This window comes from Vulpes vulpes, chromosome 1 (assembly GCF_048418805.1).
Source record: "Vulpes vulpes isolate BD-2025 chromosome 1, VulVul3, whole genome shotgun sequence".
Classification (NCBI taxonomy): Eukaryota; Metazoa; Chordata; class Mammalia; order Carnivora; family Canidae; genus Vulpes; species Vulpes vulpes.
In genome coordinates, this window is record NC_132780.1 from 19735498 (window position 1) to 19759697 (window position 24200).

General features: G+C 45.6%; 1 protein-coding gene across 5 annotated transcripts; it reads right to left on the bottom strand.

Moving 5' to 3' along the window:
- Positions 1-1624: 1624 nt before the first annotated feature.
- On the bottom strand, positions 1625-17558 carry LOC112909415 (osteoclast associated Ig-like receptor). 5 transcript variants are annotated; one of them, XM_072758783.1, is made up of 11 exons: positions 17512-17558; positions 16760-16945; positions 13515-13550; positions 12582-12872; positions 12016-12312; positions 5251-5295; positions 4759-4842; positions 4628-4655; positions 4163-4227; positions 3645-3682; positions 1625-2070 (listed from the first exon to the last, which is right to left on the bottom strand). In XM_072758783.1, the coding sequence occupies exons 2-11, from the start codon at positions 16800-16802 to the stop codon at positions 1927-1929; spliced, it is 1071 nt and encodes a 356-aa protein (XP_072614884.1). In that variant the 5' UTR covers positions 16803-16945; positions 17512-17558; the 3' UTR covers positions 1625-1926. The 5 variants fall into 5 exon arrangements, with proteins under 5 accessions (XP_072614884.1, XP_072614903.1, XP_072614890.1 ...); XM_072758802.1 differs by lacking the exon at positions 5251-5295; XM_072758789.1 differs by lacking the exon at positions 17512-17558 and having other exon boundaries at positions 16760-17222.
- Positions 17559-24200: the final 6642 nt, after the last annotated feature.

Genomic DNA, 24200 nt, shown 5'->3' on the forward strand with positions numbered 1-24200 from the left:
GGCTGGGGTCTAATCTGAGAGTTCAGCTGAGGAAGGGTCTGCTTCCGAGCGCCAATGCAATTCTGACACAACCCACCCAGAGTTAGCACAGACTTCACAGGCTGACGGTGCAGCACCCACAAGACTGTCCTCACTGCAGACACAAGCTAAAGATGTAGGTATCCTGAGTCACCTGCACTTCTGAACCAATGACCTACAATTTTGGAGGTTCCTGCTTCTGTCAGATTCAATAACTTGCTAGAACTACTCAAAGAATTCAGGGAAGTACTGTATTTATGTTTATAGTTTTTATTACAAAGGACACAAATCAAGACCACCTAGATGAAGAGACACACAGGGGGACGTCTGGGAGGGCCCCCAAAGCAAAGCTTCCTATATTCTCAGGATGTGTCACCAGCCAGAAAGCTCCCCAAGTGGTGTCCAGAGTTTTCATCAGGATATCCTCACATAGGTGTGATTTTGATTGAATCACTACCCACATAACTGACTGTCTCCCCCTCTGATCCCCAGAGGTCAAGGTTGTAACCCTGTAATCATATAGTTGGTCTTTCTAGCATCACCACCTCCATCCCGGGTCATCTGACTGGCATAAATGCAGCTGTGGTACAAAGCACCCACTGTGAATAGCAAAGATTCTCCTGTTTCTCGAGAGATTCTGAGCACTTAGAGATTACCTCCCAGAAGCCAAGGAAAAAGACCAGCCATATTCTTTATTACACAACACATACCACATGCTTGTTGGCAGGAGTCAGTTCCTTACTGGCTAGAGACTATTCTTGGTTCCTTGCCAAGTGGGCTTCTCCAAGCTGGGGAGCTCACATCATCAAGCAAGTGCACAATCCTAGAAGGCAAGAGAGAGCCTGCTGTCTAGGTGGTAGTTGTATTCTTCAGTAATGCAAGTGCTGAACTGACATCCTGCCTTCTTTGCCTCATTCTGTAGGTTAGAAACAAGTCTCCCAAAGCCAGGGGAGGGCATTACATAGGGGCACGAAGACCAGCAATGAGGGTCATTGGAGGTCACAAGCCACAGTGAAGGCTGGCTCAAGTCCACAGACTTGTGTAAGGTTATGTGGAGAGAAGGGAGTGGGAACAGAGTGTGGCCACTAAGAAAGGCACTGGGCACTTGTCAAGAAGGAAACAGGAAGTGGTACAACCCCTCTGGTAAACTGTTCAGAAGTGTCTAATGAAATGAAGCACACACCTGTTCTTTGACCCAGTCATCCCACTATTTACAATCCAGGGAAAGGCCTGCGTGTATGCCACAAAGACACAGTTAAGAGTGTTCATGCAGCCTGACCCATAGAAACGTCAGCCTGGAAGCAACCCAGATGTCCATTCACCTGAAGGTGGATCAACAAACTGTGGCATGACCATGCAACAGAGTAATACTCAGCAGTAAAAAGGGAAGAAGATATGGATATGAGTAACATCAGGGATGAGCCTCAGAAATAACATGCGTGTGGAAGCAGCTGATGCAGAAGAGTACGTGTGGTGTATCGCAGGTGTATGAGTGCATATGAAGAACGGGCAAGTCATCCAAGGTGACCCAAGTCAGAGAAAGGAATGATCTCAGCGAAAATGGTGGTTAGCTAGAGAGTGGTGCAAGGAAACCTTCTAGAAGGAGTGCTGGAAATGCTGTTTTTATTTGGACAGTAGTTATACCAAAGGGAATAGGTAGAGATCTATCACTGAGATCTCTATATATACACACGCACACAGTCACTTGGCTATGTAAGGTTTGTGCATCTTACTCTGTGCAAATGATACCTCTCATTTGAAAACAAATTTTTAGAAGAAGGAAACAAGTGTTCATTGAAGATTTGGGGGAAGGGATCCCCATTTGCCTAGTGTCACAAGGGTCCTTCCTCTCTTTATCTTCCATCTCCGTGCTAGAAGTTCTTTCCTGGGCTACAGGTGCCCTTCTGGCTATCCCTTAAGGGTCGAATACACGCAGGTTTCCAGGGGCTGCTCCATCTGCCGGGAAAGACCCTCTCTTAGGGCTCTGGTGTTCAGCTCAGCATAAGTCACTGTGTGGGGTTCCTCAGCTCTTGACACCTGGGATGCTTTATCCTGAAAGGGAAGCAAGGAGAAAAGGATCAAGTACTCCCAGGAGGGATCCCTGGGTGGCGCAGTGGTTTGGCGCCTGCCTTTGGCCCAGGGCGCGATCCTGGAGACCCGGGATCGAATCCCACATCGGGCTCCCGGTGCATGGAGCCTGCTTCTCCCTCTGCCTGTGTCTCTGCCTCTCTCTCTCTCTCTCTCTCTCTCTCTCTCTCTGTGTGTGTGTGTGTGTGACTATCATAAATAATAAATTAAAAAAAAAGTACTCCCAGGAAGAAGTGTTGGGTTGTGAAGATTGAGCATTTGGGACAAGTTGTGGTAGATAACTGTGTTAGAGCCTCCCACTCTTCAAGTCTTGCTGTGTTCCCCTACCCTCTTGAAGTTTGATGGAATCTAGGGATGTGCATCTGTCAAACAGAATAAGCATTAAGGGTGGGCTGTTGTATGTCATCATGTCCAAGACTAGGTTATGAAGGACTGACTTCCATCTTGTTCACACTGGTCACTTGCTCACGCTGATCAAGCCAGCTGCTGTGTCATAAGCTGTCCTATGGAAAGGCCCATATGGTCAGGATGGTCTCTGGCCAACAGCCAGTGAGGAACTGAATTCCACCAGCCACCACCTGAGTGAGTGGATGTGGAAACACATCCTCTCTTCATCAAGCCTGAATCCCAACCTGTGAGACCCGGCACGAGCCACACTCAGATTCCCAACCTGCGGATACTGTGAGATCATTAAGTGTTGCTTAAGCCACTATGTTGGGGATGAATTGTTATGAACCATAGATAATTAATACCCACAGCCATCAGAGTGAGTGTTAATATGAAATGTCCTTAGGGTCAGAAAGCTAGTGGTGGTCAGGGGCTTGGGGTGGGGGTGTGGGCATGTGGAGAGTGCTTAAAGGCTGTGGGGTTTCTTTGGGGCACCATGAAAACATTCTGGAATTAGATATTGGTGATTATTGTACAGCATTGTGAATATTCCAAAAGTTGCTAAATTGTATGGGTTAAAATTACGAATTTTATGTGATGTGAATTTTGCTGTAATTTTTTAAAAATTTAACTGTAAAAAAATAAGGGTGACTATCAATAGCTGCAGGATGTACTATGGATGTATTTCATGGTAGGTGCTTTACAGGGGATCTTACCATATTTTCACTAAGAGCACCAAGAGGTGGGCTGTATTATCCCCATTGTCCAGATGGAGAAACAGAGGTTCAGGATGGGAAGGTCGCTGGCCCGAGATTCTAACAGTTTATAATAATAGTACGTTCAGGGGTATTGAACACAATGCCATGCCTGGGATCTGACGATCATTGTGTGGCTCTGAGCTCATTAAATCATCCCATTAGTTCTAGAGAGAAGGTGGCCTGCATCCCACGCCACATGGGGAAATGTCCCCAGAAAGGACAAGTCATGGGATGAAGAGTTCAACCCAGATTCCTCTGGAAAGTTGAGTGAGGGCTGGGGTGGGGGCAGTGAGGAGGAATGCAGAGGCCCAAACCATTGACAAAACCAGGCAGAGTGACAGAGAACCTGGGACAAGGAGGGGTGATGCTGGGGTGGCCATAGTGGGAACTCACCAAGGCAGGAGAACAGCTTGTGATAGCCATGGACAGATCTGGGAAGGAAAAGAATCTGCTGTTGCTGCGCCCCCAGGCTCCCAGGGTGAAATCTCCACACACACCACCACTCACACGGACATTCATCATACACACCCTCACATGCACACACCTATCCCTGTATATCCTCTCACACACACACACATGCACATATATGTGCACTCACAAGTACTCCTACACACACACACTCGCATATGTACATTCACGGACACATGAACATACAAACCACACACAAACACATGCAACACAGACTTACACAACCACACACATCTACAAACACACACTCACAGACACACGTACACACACATTTGTGCACTGTTACATGCATACACATGTTCACATGCATGCATACATCCCTGCGCACCTACATGTGCAGACTCACATGTACACACTCAAATACACATGCTTACATGGGCACAGGCAGCACGCAAATGTGCACACCCTGCACACGTACAAATACACACACACAGGGGACCCACCATCACTTTCTTTCCCAGGCTGAACACTTGTCCTCTGCTCTTGAGGGTCCTTAGAAGAGCGGGAGCTGAAGGAGAGAAACATCGAAGCGTTGGAGGTGAAGGAAATTGGAGTGAGACACTGGGATCATGGTGGGTGGGCGGAGGTGAGGTGGCAAGCAAGATTGTGTGTAAACCAAAGTCCCCCCACCTCCTCCACACTCATGTACCACTCCCTGGGGTCCCCAGGCTGTTCGGGTGCCCAGCAGAGTCTTGTGAGAGGAGGGGGGAGGGGTTGGGGGCTGGGTGGTCCATGAGGACAGGCTCCGAGGAAAGAGCGTTGGGTGAGAATTGAAGGGTGGTCGTAAGAAGAGAAGACATGGAGAGATGCTTGGGGTGGTCACTGGGGTAAGAAAGGTGCTGAGGAATCAACGCAGCAGTGGAGGAGGAGTTAAGTATGGGCTGATGGGATCCTCCAAGTAGCCCTACCATTTGGTCATCTTGTTAGGAGCTGCCCCTGGGGATGAAAGAGAGACAGCATCAACCCTGTGGTGTTAACTTTCCCATTCCATTTCTTCCATTTCCTCCCAAATACTTAGCGGTTGCTTTCCTGAACTCACCACACCGGGTGTATTTGTAGATGAGGAAGACTCCGAGGATGAAAAGAAGGATGAAGATCACAATGAGGGTGAGCTCCACGGTCCCTGGGGAGAGGAGAAGAGGTGAGAGCGCCCTCCATTTCCTGAGACATGTTCTGGTGCCTCAGTGTGTCTACCATCAATTGAGTTCCTGCTGCGTGCTGGAGATCTACCTCACTACGTTTTTCTCATACTGGGAGGGAGACCAAGTGATGCCCCATTGTGCAGATGCCGAAGCTGAGCGTCAGAGAATTGAAGTACCGTTTCCAAAGTGGCCCAGCTACTGAATATGCAGAGCTGTGCCTCTGATCCTCCCCACCTCAAAAGACCTAGCACTGAGCCACAGCTTTCAGGCATCACTGAAAGATAGACATCTTCCAGAATTTTCCCAGAGGTGGATAACTCAGGACTTCACAAGGATGTCCCATCCCACGGGTGAATGACCTTTTGTCCCAGGAAGCTCTACTGTCTTACCTACTCCTGTTTCTGCCATCTTGGGAGATTCTCTTTGAGTTTTATCTAGAAGACAGAATTCTTGAGTTTAAATTTAAACAAAATTAAATAAAATTTAAAACTCTATGCATTATTTACAAAGGCATGCCTATGTAGTAGAAGTATAAAAACATGCACAGAAATAACACTAACCACAGGGTGGAGGGTTCTACTGGGAAGGAGAAAAATAATGTTGAGAGGGAAAGAGGACTCTTTAAATCTTTGTGTGTGTGTGTGTGTGTGTGTGTGTGAGTGTGTGGAAAGAAAACAGTTTAGAGCAAATACGATGAGCTGTGAGCAAGTATAATTCTGGGTGGTGGATATGTAACTGTTATTTGATGGTTACTTCTATTAGGTAGTATTTTTCAGATTTCTCAAAAGAAAGGAAATTCCTATCAGTTCTCTTGCTGGTTTGTGGGACGAAGGTTTTCTGAGTTTTAGATCTATCCAGGGAACAGAATTAAGTAAGATAGGATGCAGAAAGAAAAAGCGAGTGTACTCCAGGAATGTCCGGATCCCATTCTGGGACCCCAAGCCTCCTGTGTAGGCAGGTGTGATGGTTAGATTTATGTGTCGACTAGGTTATGGTACCCAGTTATTTGGTAAAATACCAGTCTAGACTGGTTGCCAGGAAGATGGCACCTGAAACTAATATAACACTGTATGTTAACTACACTGGAATTAAAACAAATGCAGTCTTAACCTAAATTCATTTTTAAAAAAGACGTGATTAACGTTTAAGTCTGCAGAGTTTGAGTGGAGCAGATTAGTCTCCGTAATATGGGTGGGCCTCATCCAATCAGTTGAAGGCCAAAAGAGAAAGACTGATCTCCTTTGGGGATGAAGGAATTCTTCTTACAGCTACCCCCTCTAGACTCAACATCAGCTCTCCCCCAGGGTCTCTAGCCTGCTGGCTACGTGAGTTGCCCGGGGTCGCACAGTTAGTGAGTAGCAGAACCAGGGTGGGACCAAGCTTCATGAAGCTCTGCTGATATGATACTCACCATGTCACTCTTCATTGCCTTTACCACCCACAGCTTTGCTGGCTCCATCTCTAGGAGCTGACCACAGCAGAAGAAGTAGACCTCTGAGACCACCCGAAGACCCCACCTCCTCCCAGCCCTGTACTTCACCCCAGGCCACTGTTTGTGCTGTTCTCTATTGGACCACTCGTAGTTGTTCACCTGTGTGTCCTAGGGAGCCACAGTGTCAGAAAGGGGGGCACTGTTTGTCTCAAACACCTCCTGTCTACTCACCCTCCCCTCCCACCCCCTGCCAGCTGCATTTGCTCTCCTCCTGACCAGAGACTGCTTTGACAGTTCTGACTTCAGAAACGATGAGTAAACCCCACGAACCATCAAGCTTCTAGGGTCTGGCTCCAAAGAAATCACTGGGAAGCTGGACACAAATCACACTTTGGAATAAAGGGAGAAAAAAACCAAACACCTCAAGTGACCTTGAAGGAAGACAGGACCACAGGAAAGGTGGTTGAGCCAGTATTCTGGTAAGTAGCTTCTGAAGCAGCTTACTGGTCCGGGGCACATAGTTTAAGTAATTAGAGGCTTTAGGAGTTGGAGGAGAGTATGGTCTCCACCTGTAAAATCCCTGAAGGAACTGTGGTGTCGACCTGGAAATGAGACAGTAGGTCTGGAGCAGAGTTTCTCATCTTGGGCACTACCGATATTTGGGGCTGGATAATTCTTGGTGGGGAGGAGTCCTGTGCATCATCGGCTGTTTTGTGGCCATCCATGGTCTCTACCTCCTAGATGCTATGAGCATCGCCTATCCCCCATCCCCAGCCACAACCACCAGAAATGTCTCAGACATTGCCATATGCCACTGAGTAGCAAAATCGCTGCCCGTGGAGAACCACTGGACTGGAGAAAATAAGAGGGGAGCCTAAGATGAGCAACTTCTCTTTCCTTGTCCTCTGTCAGAATGCCTGCTTCCTGCCTTGGCCAGTCAGGTGACCCTCTCATCCCCACAAGTTAAACAGGCTGGTGTGTAGCAGCTGGTTTGGGGGGTCTGGCCCTGTAAGAACTGCGTTAGACTGTAAGGGTGTACAAAAGGCTCTGGCGAATCCCTAAGGAAACTCTTGGGCTCCATTGCTGATAATCTGTCCATGCACCTGGATCCAGTCATCCACCTGCCAACTCCCCCCACGCCCCCATCCCTCTGCAGGTGACATCTTCCTGTCTTCTTCAGCCTGTTGCCCTTGGTTACAGTTGCCCGGATGTGAACAGTGGCTGAAAGAACACAGGAAAGGTGGTTGAGCTTATCAATAGCCTCCAGGTGAGCCGTTCTGTTACACGTATTCACACCAGAAGAAGCAGTATGTGTGACCATCACACAAGAAACTCAGAAGGTTCCTTACATGCCAAGGATAAGGGAGAGGGAAAAAAATGACTCACCAGTTGTTGAATAACCCCAAATTATTTAAAATTTCTCCCTTCTACAGAAAGCAAATCCAGCCTACAATATTTGTCTTCCAGTTTTGTCTCCTTGAGCATCACATTTTGAAAAGACTGTCTCATCTGTGCTTAATGCTTGTACCTTGTCACGTGCAGTTGAGCTGAGTTAGAGACACAGACGTGTACCCTTGGCCTTTTTAGAACCTGGAAGATCTTGAGAGGTCATGCAGCTTTCCACTAATATTTATAATTCATTGTAACCATGAGGATATTTATTGTTATCATTTGAAGGATAAGTACCTTCTCTGTTTCCTAGAAAGTCTCCCACTAGGAGTGCAGTTCTTGATAAAGCTGTTTCAACATGTAAGGGAGAAATTTGGGATGTTGATAATGATAATAATAGTAAATACTTAGATGATATTTGCTGTCCACCAGACACAGCTTAGAAAGGATTTAGGTAAATTATTGTTTTTTTAAAAAAACTTAATTTTTTTAAAGATTTGTATTTATTGATTCATAGAGACACACACACAGGGAGAGAGAGAGAGGCAGAGACACAGGCAGAGGGAGAAGCAGGCTCCACGCAGGGAGCCCGACGTGGGACTCGATCCCAGGCCTCCAGGATCACACCCCAGGCTGCAGGCGGCACTAAACCACTGCGCCACAGGGGCTGCCTGGATTTAGGTAAATTAACTCCTCAAAATCTCACCTCAAGTCCCTCATGTAGGTACCACTATCAACCCTGTTTAACAGACAGAAGCTGAGGCAGACAGGGGCAGAGTAATCTTTGGCCCCAACCCAAATCCAAACACTTGTAATTAATTTGCAAAACAAGAGTAGGTACACACCTTCCGGATAGTAGGGCCATCTACCTAAGTGACAGATGGGTGGTTACCGTTGCTGGAATGTTTTTTCCTTTCACCCAGTTACCTTACTTATGCCCCTGGGGGGAACGCCCTTCACACTGACCTAGAAATCAATGGAGCAAGTGGATCTTAGATACAGGAAAGGTGTCCCTAGGTCTGTGAATTCCCCACCTCACTCCCTGGCCCCAACCTGGGGTAGAGATAAAACGCCTTTACCTGGTGCTGCCAGATGGTCTCCAAATCAGCATCAGGACCTTAGAATTTTCTTGCTCTGTCCAGGGCTCTATAATTCTGGAGCAAACACCTTTACTGAGCAAATACCTCACCCTCCTTAGCTGTCTCAGTCCATTTGGGCTGCTCTAACAGAATGCCACAGGTCAGGGGGCTGGTGAACAACAGACATTTTTTGCTTACAGGTCTGGAGACCAGAAGTCCGAGATAAGGGTGTCAGCATGGTCCAGGGATGTTGGGGCTCTTCTAGGTGGCAAACTTCGATAGCCTCACCCAGTGGAAGGGAGGGCTCCACTCTTAACTGAAGCACCTCCCAAAGGCCCCCACCTCCTGATGCTGTCACATCAGGAGTTAGGATTTCAACATGAAATTGCAGGGAGGAGGGACACAACTTTCAGACCCTAGGATCAGAAGGTATCACCTCTCCTCTTTTTTAGGAACTGCTCATTGCCTCCTACAATCAAGTCACCCAGGATGGACCTGAGTTTTTCTTGCACAGCATCCTCCTGAGAGAGCGTTTTCTAAGATCAACCTAGAGGCTGAGCTGACCAGACCTGTTCACAAACCTCCACCCCATCTCCCAATCCTCTGCCCCAGGTCCCTTTGTCTGTGTGTGTCTGTTTTGAACTGGGTCTGGGAAGGAGAGTCGGATGGTTCTCCAGGAGTAGAATTTTTTGTTTTTTTTCAGGAGTAGAATTTATGAGCTGCAAACTCAGCTCTTAAAAGTCATGTTCTCTGCCCAAAAGAAGGAGCTGGTCCCCACTAAAAGAGAATGAAACCAGTCCCTCATTCTAGTTTCTTTTCTTTTTTTTTTTTTTTCATTCTAGTTTCTGAAGCCAAGTGGCATCCACGCACTTCCCACGATTTCCTGGCCTGTGATCCCAGTGGTTTCCAGCCAGGCCTGGCCTCGCCTTGCCTCCGTGGCACATTGGGCAGTGTCTGGAGACCTTGTGGGTGTCACAGCTGGCAAAGGACACTTGTAGCAGGTGGAGATCAGAGATGGGGCTGAACATCCTATGATGCACAGGATGCACTTTTCTCCCCACCCCACCCACACACACACAAAAAGAATTATCCAGCAAAAAAGTGTCAGTAGTGCCAGGTTAGGACACCCTGAATGACCTCTTTAATTCCAAAGGCTGATAGATTCCCCTAACTTTTCCTAGGTCACTTCAAAGTAGGTGCAACCTTGTCTTGACTAATACAATCATGAAAACTGTCTGTTATAATTGATCAGCTATATTCCCTCTCCTTCTCATAGAAGTTGTATGGGTCTGATGTGTGCATTGCTCCCCCCAGAAAGGCATACAAAGAAATGAGTTGCAGGATACTCACAGCGAGTGCCAGAGCTATAGTTTTAACTCAGGGCAGCTGACTTCTCTTCTCATATACTGTATGACATTTCTCAGGACCTCTGAATCCCTGCCCCATGAGCTTTTAGGAAATTCTGGTCCTTGTATCAATACAGGGGAACTCAGCCCCCATCCAGGAGGATGCCTGGTTCCTACTGGCCTCTCTTCCTACCCTCATCCTGGACAAACTCACAAAATAGCCCTGGTGCACAAGGGTAAAAAAAATCCCTTTCCTGGGATGCCTGGGTGCTCAGAAGTTGAGCGTCTATCTATCTTTGGCTTAGGGTGTCATCCCGGAGTTCCGGGATTGGTCCCGCAGGGAGCCTGCTTCTCCCTCTGCCTATGTCTCTGCCTTCTCTCTGTGTCTCTCATGAATAAATAAATAAAATATTTAAAAAAACAAACAAATAAACAAAAAAAATCCCTTTCCTGAACAGACCTACAGAACCCATATGCACTGTAGGTAGCAATGTAGAATGGTGTGGCCACTATGAAAAACAGGATGGTGGTGGGTCCTCAAAAAATTAAAAGTAGAACTCTCCTGTGATCCAGCAATCCCATTTCTGAGTATACATCCAAAATAACTGATACCCAATAGGTGGCCAGCAGGTGATGGGCCAGTAGTCAAATAGGTGGAAATGACCCAGATATCCATCAGTGGATGAATAGGTACATGAAATGTGGTCCGTTCATAAAGTCAACCTTGACAAGGAAGGAAATCCAGCTATCTGCTACAATATGCATGAACCTTTAGACATGATGCAGAGTGAGAAAAGCCAGTCACAAAAGGACAGGGACGGTATGATTCCAGTTACGTGAGGTTCCTGGATTTGTCAGATGCATTGAGACAACATAGGATGGAGGGTGCTGGGGGAGTGGGGTGTGGAGAGGCTGTTTGATGGGGACAGAGTTTCGATTCTGCAAGATGAAAAGCATTCTGGAGGCAGGTGTTGGTGGTGGTGGCAGCAGCTAGGCTACAGTGCAAGTGCACTTGACACTTCTAAGCTGTGCACTTGAAAATACTTACAATGGTAACTTTTATGTTAGGCACTTTTGCCATGGTTTTTAAAAAATCATTCCCCTTGGGCACCTGGGTGACTCAGTTAAGTGTCTGCCTTCGGCTCAGGTAATGATCTTGGGGTCCTGGGATGGAGCCCCACATTGGTGTCCCTGCTCAGCAGGGAGTCTGCTTCTCCTTCTGCCCCTGCCCCACTCATGTGCACTCACTCATGCACACACAGTCTCTCTCAAATGAATATTTTTTAAAATAAAAATAAATTAAAATCATTCCTCTCCAAAAGAAAGGAAGGGAAGAGAAAAGCTCAACTCAGCTGAGCTAAAAGGCAAGAGTGCTAGAGTCCCAGTGAAAATGGAACACAGATCTTCCTTGAGTCTCTGAGTCTTTCTCAGAAAGATGCTCCTGGGCTCTCTGTTATTCTCTCCCTCCTCATCCACCATTTTTCTAGAACCTCCTCCTGCCTAATCCCAGGAGGTGTCATTAACATGTTAGTCTAAATGAATTGTGCCTGCCCAGGATATATGTGACAGTTTTGTGGCTACTTCTTATTTTCTTAGTGGGGGTCAATTGCAAATCCCCCCTCACCCACACCTGGCGTCCTCAGAGCATATTTGGCCACCTGCACCGGGAAGCCCACACCCAGCCTCCTTTTATATGATTCTCCACCATTTGCACTCCTTCCTTGGCACAAGATCCTCTACACTATTCCACAGAATACTGGCCCTCACTTGGATTTTCCTAAATGATTTCTCCAAGTTGCAGAGTCTTGTGGAGACAGACTGTGTCCACACCTCACTCTCTCAGGTCCCAGCAGCTCAGCAGGCAGGCAGGTAATCCATCTGCCGTCCTCCTGACAGTAAACACCTCACCTTTCACTGTGATCTCAAGATGGTTGCTAGGCTCCGAGGCCCAGAAAGGAGCCTTCATCAGGAAGTACACGCAGCTGTAGTTCCCAGCATCACTGACTGTCACACTCCTGAGGGAGAAGTTCATCTTCTCCTTTGCTGGACCCTGGACCCTTATGGGTTCTGCTGCTCCCGCCTTCAGCAGAGCAAACATTACAGCCTCGAAAGAATTGTTTAGCCTCTGACACTGCAGGGTCACGTTTTCTCTTGCGGTCACCACACCTCTTTGGTGGGCTTGGAGGGAAGGTTTAGGGAACTCTCCTGGAAGAGAAGAGGGCTCCAAGGTCACGGGGAGAAGCCTAAGATCCCCCCCCTCCCCGTTCTCCTGGCAGGGGTCCCGCCAAGCAGGAGAGATGACAGATCCTTGGTCTCACCCTCTTCTGACTCTGACTACAAGCCCTGGGTGAAACCCAGCCAAGTCGTTCTGCTGCTGTGTTTCTCCATCTCCCCTTGCCACCACCACCCCCACCCCGCCTCCCTGGGGTTCCTCCCCCACACCTGCCCCTGTCACTCCGAAGCACCCTCCTCACCTGTCACCAGCAGGAGAAGGCTGTCACTGGGCTGTGAACTTATTTGGGGAGGCTCTCGTCTGTAGTATTCGCAGGTGTACGGTCCAGAGCTGCTGGTTTGTAGGTCAGTGAGGAGAAAACGAGCCATGCCCTCTGTGGAATCTGGTGATTGTGGGAACTCCACAGGAACATTTCCCTTTCTGAGAGCAAAGTTGACATCATTGGTGGAAGTATGGCATTGCAGTGTCACATTGCTCTTGGGAGGCATTATCCAGCTGGGCCAGGCACTGAGGGAGGGCTTGGGAAGGGTCTCTGGAAGGAAGCAGATTTGGGGATGGGATTTGGTGCCTGAGCTGCTCTCAGGAAGTCCCTTTAAGGAAAGAGAAGGGAGTAATATTCCATTGTATACATAAACCACATCTTCTTTATCCATTCATCTTTTGATGGACACCAAGGCTCCTTCCACAGTTTGGCTATTGTGGACATTGCTGCTATAAACATCGGGGTGCAGCCATTAGAAACGACAAATACCCACCATTTGCTTCAACGTGGATGGAACTGGAGGGTATTATGCTGAGTGAAGTAAGTCAATCGGAGAAGGACAAACATTATATGTTCTCATTCATTTGGGGAATATAAATAATAGTGAAAGGGAATATAAGGGAAGGGAGAAGAAATGTGTGGGGAAATATCAGAAAGGGAGACAGAACATAAAGACTCCTAACTCTGGGAAACGAACTAGGGGTGGTGGAAGGGGAGGAGGGCGGGGGGAGGGGGTGAATGGGTGACGGCCACTGAGGGGGGCACTTGACGGGATGAGCACTGGGTGTTATTCTGTATGTTGGTAAATTGAACACCTATAAAAAATAAATTTATTATTAAAAAAAAAGTAAAGAGAAGGGACACGGGGAGTTTGGAGTGAAGGAGAGAGAGGATCTAACTGAAGAAACTCACCATCAGTCATCCTGTTTCTTCGGCCAGCACACAGCCCTGTGAGAAAATCATCCATGAGACATGAGCATCCGCCTGGAGCCCTGTCCTGAGGGGCCTCCCTGGGGCTCTTGCTGAGAATGTACTCCCGTCATCACACTCAGTGACAGTCTCAGCCTCCTGCAGGAGAGCCCATCTGGCATGGGTGCTGGTTTTCCCCTCACGTTAATTTCCTAGGGCTGCTGGTGTCACAAATTGTCACAAGTTTAATGGCTCCTGACAACACAGATTTATTACCTTGCAGTTCTGTGGGTTACAAAAATCCAACAACACAGGTTCCACTGGCTAACACCAGGGTTCTTTGGGGATGATTTCCTTCTGGAGGCTATAGATGAAACCCATTTCCTGGTCTTTTCCATGTCTAGACACGCCCACACCCTTTGGTGGTGGTCTCCTCCTCTGGCTCTAAAACTAGCAATGGTTGGTGCATTGACACCTCTTATACCTGTTTTGCTACACTCTAAGGATCCTGTGGTTACACTCTGACCACCCAAATAATTCAGAAGCAACTCCCTACCTTAAGGTCAACTGATAAGCAACTATAATACTACCTGCCACTTGGATTTTCTTTGCCACATCCAGGAATGTACCCACAGCTCCAGGGAGTCAGGACACAGACATCCTTGGGAGTCTATCTCAGTCTCTCTGTCATTTCTCATGTTGTCCCACTTCACCATCCCAGGGTCCTCTCTCCTTACAATGGCCCCAGGACTTTAGATGGCCTTGCCATTTTGCCTCAGAGTCCAAGGATTTCCCCCACCCTTTATCCATCCACCCTACTCATCTGTTGTATTCTGTGATGTCCTCTTTAGATTTCATGGTGGAAAAAAAAAAAAAAGATTTCATGGTGGAGGGCATGGTGAAGGACATGGGGCACTATGCTTGGCTCCTGATTATCCCTGTTATGCTAAGTGTGTCACTCAAGCTGTCTCCTGAGCATGTAAACATTGTAGAGGGCACAGGATCTACTCTTCCCCTCATACCATGGCTTCTAGAGTGTGAGAAAGATCTTAATTATGACCCAAACCATTTGACTGAGGGGAAATCCAACCACTTAGGTTCTAGAGACACCTATTATTCCTGATGCTATTGGGTCCTGAAGAGATTTGGAGTCACTAGAATTTAAGCTCCTTGAGGGCAGAGAATACATCCTCAGTACCTAGAACACAGTGCAGACTTTGGCAAATATTCAATAAATATATGATTACCAATGGAGTCTGAATCTTATGTAAAGAGAGTCATTTGCAAAGATTTCTGAAGTCCCAGAAATTATTTCCCAAATTCCCTCCCAACACAATAGCATAACCATCTGCGTCAACTGAGAGCAGGGGAAGGAGGTGGGGAGATCCCTACCCTATGATAAGGGACATGTAGCTGCTGAGAATGCAGTCCTTTGTGTGAAGATACTTGTCTGCCCTTGGGGAATAGCCTAAATGCATCCCTGGTATGATGGTTGGCATGAGTCATCTCCTTGGTGCCCCAGAGTAAATCTCAAAAATATAAGATCGGAATTGCTTGCAAGGGTGAAGTGTATGTTCCCCATCTACCCCCTCTGGTGGCCTTACTTTCAGATCTAGACCAAACTGATCCTAAAAGTGAGATCATGCAGTATTTGTCTTTGTCTGACTTGTTTCACTTCATGTAAAACCCTCAAGGTCCATCCATGTTGTCACAAATGGTGGGATTTCCTTCTTCCTCACGGCTGAATAATATCCCATTATACATACAGACCACATCTTCTGTAGTCATTTATCCATCACGGACCCTTAGGTCATTTCCATGCCTTAGTTGTTGTTAATAATACTGTAATAAACACGGAGGTGCAGACATTCCTCCAATTTCCTGTTTTCATTTTCTTCAGATATGTAACCCCAAAGTGAGATTGATGATCATATAGTAGTTCTACTTTTAGCTTTTAAAAAATTTTTATTAGAAAGAGATTGTGAGTATGTGGGGGAGGAGCAGAGGAAGGAGAGAAAGAATCCCAAGCAGGCTCATGCTCAGTGTAGAGCCCAACATGAGGTTCAGGCTCATGACCCTGAGTTCATGACCTAAGCCAAAATCTAGAGTCAGACACCCAACCAACTGAGCCACCCAGGAGCCCTACTTTTAACTTTTTGAGGAATCTCCATACTGTCTTCCACAGTGGTTGCACCCGTTTGCATCCCCACCAGCAGTGCGTGAGGATTCCCTATTCTCCACGTCCTCACCAACACCTGTTGCCTCTTGTCTTCTTGATGACAGCCATTCTGACAGGTGTTGAGTGGTAGCAGCAGAGATCATGCAGCTCACAGAGCCTGTCTATCAGGCCCTATACAGGAGAAGATTGCCAACACCTATTTAGATCACTGGATCCAATGTTCACTTACCTTCTTGAGGTTTTTCTAGCCACAACTCCCTTCACTCACCCTCCAGACATTTCTACCCCTAGACCCCCAAATTAGGACCTTTTAAATTCCTTCATATTGCCCAATAGAAAATTATGGCTTTTGGTACTGTGCAGACCAGAATTTGAATTCACCTTCTTCACATAGTAGCTGAGTGGCCTTGGCACATACTTCAGCTGTGAGTTTCAGATTATTTGAATGAAGTATGGGGAAGAGAAATATTTGGGGGAATTTCTCTAAGAGATGTAAGGTCATGCAATGACAGGAGAGTATCGCTGAGCCTGCGTGAGAAAATCTCTCTCTTCTGGGTTCCTGGTTCTCTCTCCGATCCCATGGAGGAATACCACAGCCCAGTGCTGGTCTGCAGCCAGCTTCTCGCATTTACTGCTACCTCTCAGAAACAGAAAACTGTGACCCAGGGACCAGAGGGTCTGTTTTTGAGGATGGACACTGATTTTCCATTAATAGAAGTATTCTACAGATTTTCTTTTAAGATAGAGTTGAGTACAAAAATAATAACATTAAAAATCTGGGGAATTTGAAGAGGAAGATAACATAGGAAAGAATACAGATGCCACGTACAGAGGGAAAAATGTCATTAGGAAATTCAGGGTTGACTGAGTGGGGAAACAGGAAAATGTGTGTAAAGCCCCCAACATGTCCTGTGTACAGAATTTGTATTCAGGGTTCTAGTTTTAATAAAACTTCTGTAGAAGGTTCTAGTCTGTGTTTCCACACCCTGCCCTGCAGGCCCTGCCAGCTCCAGCTGCTGCCCCAGACCAGCCCCACCTCCCATAGTGACTGCCCTTCCCCAAGACTTACCAGTATAGAGCACAACCAGGAGTTGGGACATCATGGCAGCCATACAAGCCTCTTCCAAGGATCTTCCTTCAGTCTTGCTGTTGGTGATTAGCCAAATGTTCTCGACTCCAGGACATGCAGGAACAGCTTGGCCTCTGGTTTTTCAGCCCTCCACTCTATATGCCCGCGGTTTCTGTCTTCTAGTCTCTATCAGGAAATGACTATTGCAATACACTCTCAAGTCACTTCCTACAGGCCTGACCCACTGAGTCCTCCAACAGCACAGAAGTCAGTCACCCACTTCTAAGGCATATCCATGAATATGCAAAGCATGGGAGAAACTGCTAGCTGAATTTCCATCACCATCGTCCCCTTCTGCACAGTGACAGCAAATAGCTGGGCTCCCAGCAATCCAGAATAAGAACTACATTTCTCTAAGGGCACCTCAGTGGCTCAGTCATTTGAGCATCTGACTCTTGGTTTCAGCTCAGAGCATGATCTCAGGGTCATGAGATTGAGCCTTGTGAGCCCTGCATTGGGCTCTGCACTCAGCAGGGAGTCTGATTCTCTCTCTCCCTCTTCCTCTGTCCCTCCCCAATAAAATAAATAAAATCTTAAAAACAAACAAACAACGTTTCTCTGCCTTAGGAAATTGTGGGTTCTTCTGCTCATAGGATGTGAGCAAAGTAATGTGAACAACTTCTGGATTGTGTCCCAGGAACCCTAAAGGCAAGAGCAGGGCCAGGGCGGAGGGCAAAGAGATGAGAACTCACAGGGCATCAGGGAAGGGTCAGGATCCTGGAGAACAAGAGAACAGGCCCTATAAAGAAAGGGTAAGACAAGAACACTTACTGAAAGGCAGTATGGCAGAAAAGGAATTTGAAGAAGGAAATGTCTGCGGTGGGTTTGTAAGTTGTTTGCTATGGAACGTGATGTGAACTACGTTGTGGGTGAAATCTCTTCTGTGAAATCTTCTGTCATTAGATCTCTGGTGTAACGAAGCCCTTCAGAAGAACTCAGGGAGTCATGTTCCACATCTGGTTGAAGTGTAGACAGAACAGGAGACAATCCAGACAGTGGACCCAGGCAATGGGCAGGAGCTGACTTGCACATGGAAAAATCTAGAAGGGTATATCTAGTATTTTTAAAGTGTTATTTTCTGAGTAGTAGAATTGTGCTCAGTATTTTTTTTCCTTTGGTTATATATGTTTTCTAAATTGGCTGAAATTGATATGTGAATTTTAACCCTTTAAATATTATTGAAATTTAAGGTTTTCTAAATTTTAAGTGAAGTGCTGTGAATGAGAAAAACTCAAGGTTGAAAAAAGGAGTGAACTTGGGATACCTGAGTGGCAGAGTGGTTGAGCGTCTACCTTCAGTTCAGGTCACAGTCCTGGGTCCTGGGATCGAGTTCTGTATCCAGCTCCCTGTGAGGAGCCTGCTTCTCCTTCTACCTATGTCTCTGCCTCTCTCTCTGCATCTCTCATGAACAAATAAATAGAATCTTTTTTTTAAAGTGAACTCTTGTAAAGCTTAGAATTATGGTGGCACCAGGGTGGCTCAGTGGTTGAGCGTCTGCCTTTGGCTCAGGGTGTGATCTCAGGTCCTAGGATCGAGTCCCGTATTGGGCTCCCTGCAGAAAGCCTGCTTCCCCCTCTGCTTATGTCTCTGCCTCTCTCTGTATGTCTCTCATGAATAAATAAAATCTTAGAAAATAAAATCTTAGAATTTGGGACTGCTGAATTTAGGGACAGATAAAAGGACTTTCACATAAACATGCCAATGGGACATAACACATTTCTTCCCAAAATTTCATTGAAAGGGGATTTATGAGGAGGATATAAGCTGAGAAGCAAGAAAGGCAATGAGAGGAGCAACTGTAGGATAAGAAATGTTGATACAATTATGGAAACTGCATGTGTGTCCTTGTAGCAGGGCACCAAGAAGAAAAGTCATGTCCCCTGACTCTCAAACTGCATAGCCTAACATTAGGCTCCCTGCTAAGTGGGGAGTCTGCTTCTCCTTCTCCCTCTGCCCCTCCCCCTGCCACCGTGCTCTCACATGCACATGCGCACGCGGGCGCATGCAGGTGCTCTTGCTCTCTCTCTCTCTCTCTCTAAAATAATAAAACAAAGAGACTTGCACCAGATTGTGGTTACCTTTAGGGGTGGAGGGGAATGGATAGGGCCATGCTTATGCCTGATATATTATGATTATAGTAATTGCTATTGCTTTGGCTATATTGGGATCTTTTGTGATTCCATATAAATTTTAGTATTATTTGTTCTGGTTCTGTGTAAAATGCTGTTGCTATTTTGATAGGGATCACATCAAGTCTGTAGATTATTTTGGGTAGTATGGACATTTTATCAATATTCTTCCAATCCATGAACATGGAATACCTTTCTATTTCTTTAATTTCTTTCATTCAGGGATGCCTGGGTGGCTCAGCAGTTGAACGTCTGCTTTTTGCTCAGGGCTCAAGGCATAATCCTGGAGTGTCAGGATCAAGTCTCACATCGGGCTCCCTACATGGAGCCTGCTTCTCCCTCTGCCTATGTCTCTGCCTCTCTCTCTCTCTGTGTCTCTCATGAATAAATTTTTTAAAAAATTTCTTTCATTCATGTTTTATAGTTTTCAGAGTACAGTTCTTTCACCTCCTTGATTAAATTTATTCATAGGTATTTTATTCTTTTTGGTACAATTGTAAATGGATGGTTTTCTTAGTTTCTCTTTCTGCTACTTTGTTATTAGTCTATATGGGAATGCTACCAATCTCTGGATATTAATTTTATATCCTGCAACTTCACATAATTCATTTATTCTTATATTTTTTTGTGGAGTCTTTAGGGTTTTCTTTGTGCAATATCATATCATCTGCAAATAGTGAAAATTTAACTTCTTCCTTACCGATTAGATGCCTCTTATTTCTTGTCTGATTGCTATAGCTAGGACGTCTAGGATGATTTTGAATAAAATGGATGAGAATGGACATCCTTGTCTTGTTTCTGATCTAAGAGACCTGAAACCATAAAAATCCTAGAAAAGAACACAGGCAGTAATTTCCCTGACGTGAGCCATAACAACATTTTTCTAGATATGTCTCCTCAAGCAAAGGGGAAAAAGCTAAAATAAACTATTGAGACTACATCAACATAAAAATAAAGAGCTTCTGCATAGCAAAGGAACCATCAACAAGACAAAAAAGCGACCTACTGAATGGGAGAAGATATTTGCATATGATATACCTGATAAGGAGTTAATACTCAAAGTATATAAAGAATTTATAGAGCCCAACACCAAAAAAACACCAACAATCCAATTTTTAAAATGGGCAGATGATCTGAATAGATGCTCTTCCAGAGAAGACATACTGATTGTCAACAGACACATTAAAAGATGATGAAAATTGCTAATCATCAGGGAAATGCAAATCAAAACCATAATGAAGTACCTGTCAGAATGGTTAAAATAAAAATACAATAAATAAAAGTGTTGATAAGGATGTGGAGAAAAGGGAACCCTCTTGCACCGTTGGTGGGAATGCAAACTGATGCATCCATCATGGAAAGCAGTATGGAGGTTCCTCAAAAAATTAAAAATAGAAATATCTTATGATCCAATAATTTCACTACTGGGTGTTTATCCAAGAAGATGAAAACTCTAATTCGAAAAGATACATACACCCTTATACTCATTGCAGCATTATTTACAATAGTCAAGATACGGAAGCAACCTAAGTACCCATCAATAGATGAATGGATAAGGAAGAAGTGACACACACGCAGAGGAATATTATGCAGCTATAAAAAGGATGAGGTCTTGTCATTTGCAACAACACAGATGGACTTAGAGGGTATTGTGCCAACACTTGGTAAGTAGGTAAGTCAGTAAGTAAGTCAGACTAAGAGAGACAAATACCATATGATTTCATTCATATGTGGAGTCTAAAAAATGAATAAATAAAAAGCAGAATCAAACCTAAAAGTACAGAAAACAAATTGATGGTTGCCGGAAAGAAAGGGGGTAGGGATGGGGAAAATAGGTGTAGGGGAGAGAGATACAGGTGTCCAGCTATGGAGTAAGTCATGGGAATATAAAATGCAGCATAGGGAGTATGGTCCATGAGATTGTGATAGTGTTGTATGGTGATAGATGGTGGCTACACTTGTGGTAAGCACAGTGTGACATATAGAGAAGTTGAATCACTCTTTTGTACACCTGAAACAAAGTGATATTGTGTGTCAACTATACTAAAAAAAAAACTTTAAGTAATAGTAGCTATTAAATAATTAGATTTTACTGAGTAAATTTCTTGTGAACGTATCTTTTTAATCCCAAAATATTTTAGTACATAGCTATCTTTATCAGATGAGAATCTGTTTTAAAAAATATATAATAACCACTAAAGCAATATCATAGTAGTATCTTTGCTACCATCTCATAATCCAGCCAGTATCCATATTTCCTCAATAATATCAAATATATTCTTTGGTCAGTTTTTTTTAAAGATTTTTATTTATTTATTCATGAGAGATACAGTGAGAGAGAAAGGTGGAGACACAGGCAGAGGGAGAAGCAGGCTCCACACAAAGAATCCAATGTGGGACTCGATCCTGGGAATCTGGGATCATGCCCTGAGCCAAAGGCAGATGCTCAACCACTGAGCCACCCAGGCATCCCTGTCAGTTTTTTTTTAAAAATCAGGATTCAAATCTACAAGTCGAGAAGCTGTATTTGATCCATAGGCCAATTTAAGACAAAATTCCCAATGTCTTTGTTAAAATAAGAAGCCAAGCACATCATAGGTTTTTATGATCTTTTCCACCATTAATTTGGAAGAAAAGCAACATGCCCCTGAGACTATTGTCTTGACAGAGCTTACTTATCTTTCTGTTCAGTAATATAGAAAAATCAACAAGGCAACGAATTATCGGGGAGAGAAAACAATTATAATCACAGGAGTTTCTTTGAAGGTGATCTCCAAAAGATATGGCAATGATTTTTAAAGTCTTGAGATTCAAGATGCCTGGGTGGCTTGGTGGTTGAGAGTCTGCCTTTGGCTCAGGGTGTGATCCTGGGGTCCAGGATAGAGTCCCGCATCAGGCTGCCCACCGGGTGCCTGCTTCTCCCTCTGCCTATGTCTCTGCCTCTCTCTCTGTGTCTCTCATGAATAAATAAATAAAAATCTTTAAAAAAATAAAATCTTTTAAAAAAATAAAGTCTTGAGATTCTTATGAGACCCTTTTGTTTAAATAACACTTCTCTGTGTAGATTTATTTCAACAGAGTAGAGAACAATATACTAAAATGAATTATTTATGTGATTCTCCTAATTGCACCGGAAAACAACACTGATACTTTTGGCAAAGCTTACACCTCAACACTTTAATCAGATTGAGTGATTGATTGATTGACTTTAAGTTTGAGCCCAGCATGGAGCCCAACACAGGGCTTGAACTCACAACCCTGAGATCAAGACCTGAGCTGAGATCAAGAGTCAGATGCTTAACCGACTGAGCCACCCAAGCCCCTGTAACCAGATTTCTTTTTTTTTAATATTTTATTTATTTATTCATGAAAGACACACACACACACACACACACACAGAGGCAGAGACACAGGCAGAGGGAGAAGCAGGCTCCCTGTGGGGAGCCTGATGTCATACTCTATCCCCAGACTGAGATCACGCCATGAGCTGAAGGCAGATGCTCAACTGCTGAGCCACCCAGGTGTCCCGTAACCAGATTTCTTAAATAATTTGTATGACTTAGAAAGATCTTTCTTCTTCATCACGTGTTTTTTATGGAAGTTCCACTATGAGGCATGATTGATTAAATTATTGGCCATTGAGTTAATCACTCAATACCCAGCCTCTTCCCCTCTCCCCAGAGATGAGGATGGTGCTGAAGATTCCAAGCTTCCAGCCACATGGCTGGTCTTTCTGATGATCAGTCCCCATCCTAAGCTACCTAGAGGCTCACCAAGTGTGGCCTCATTAGAACAAAAGATGCTTCTGTCACCCTGGTCACTCAGTAAATCTCAAGAGTTTTAGGAGCTCTGTGCCAGGAACCAGAAATAAAGGCCACGTCTCTTTCTGCAGACCCACAAGAGCCCAATCTAGACTGCAGCTGAGCATTTTTGTATTCTGGAGCTGCAGTCTGAGGGGAGCAGGGCAGAAAGCATCATGCCTCATTGGAACCTGAGAAGCAATGAGAAGCTGTCTGGCCAAAGTCTCCCGGGGGGAAGATAAGGTGAGTGGGAGATGGGCTCACAGCAGCTCCTCACAAACCTCCCATCCTTGCGTGTTCCAGTGGGATCATAAGGCATTGTGCCCGGACTCAGATTAGCTGCAGTTCAAGCCTCTGACTGTGTAGCCACGTGAAGGGTTTCCAGGATGCCATAGCAGAGCCCACCACCACCTTCCCGTGGCATGAACTTTCCATAGTTCTTTAAAAATAAGCAATGGGTACAAGATCTCCAGAAGGATGTTGTTACTGGCTGAATGTCTGTGTCTCCCCAAAATTCTTATGTTGAAGCCCCTAACCCCTAGTCTGCTGGTATTAGGAGGTAAGACCTTTGGGGGTGATTAGGTTTGATGATATTATGAGGGTGGAGCCCACATGGTTGGGATTAGTACCTTTATAAGAAGAGACATGAGAAGAACCTCAGGTCTCTCTTTCCCTCTCTCCCTCACCTCCCTCCCTCTCCCTCTCCCTCTCCCTCTCCCCCTGCCATGTGAGACAACAAGAGGGCACCTGCAAGCCAGAGAGAGGGCTTTCACAAGAACCATGCTGGCACTCAGCTGCCAGGATTGTGAGAAATAAGTTTCTGTTGTTCAAGCCACCCAGCGTATGGCATTTTTAAAAAGCCCAAGTTGACCAAGACAGGCATACATAAAGATGGTAATATTGATTGGCTCCTAGGAGGAGTGCCTGGAGCCAGGTAGGGCAGGGAGACTCTAGTAGGAGCAGCTGGTGGGGGGGGGGGGGTCTGGTTCATCTTTGTCCCTCATGCACCCCGACCAGTGGAGCAGCCACCATTTCTGACATTGCTGGTCACTCTGTCTAGGAAAAGAGGGAGCTAGGAGTGGGGAGGAGGGAGTCCTTAAAATTAAACACTCCAGCTTGGAAGTGACACTGGTCACTGCCATTCGCAACTCAGTGTCGAGCCAGAATAGACAAGGATGGCTAACAGTCCTATGATGTGCCTGTTAGGGAGTTCAGGGATTGCAAGGAAAAAGGTGTGACCACAAGGTGGCAGGAGCACACAATTTTGCATCTCTCAATCCCAGTGCCCTCCACCCGGCATTGGGTGGGGGTGGGGGAGGGGGGACTTTGCACATGCTCTTCCCTCTGCTTAGGACACCTTTCCAGCACCTTTACCTTGTTAAAATCTGCTCACCTTTCAGATCTCACCTCTTCACTTCAGTAAGCCATCAGCGAGCTCCAAGATTAGACCAA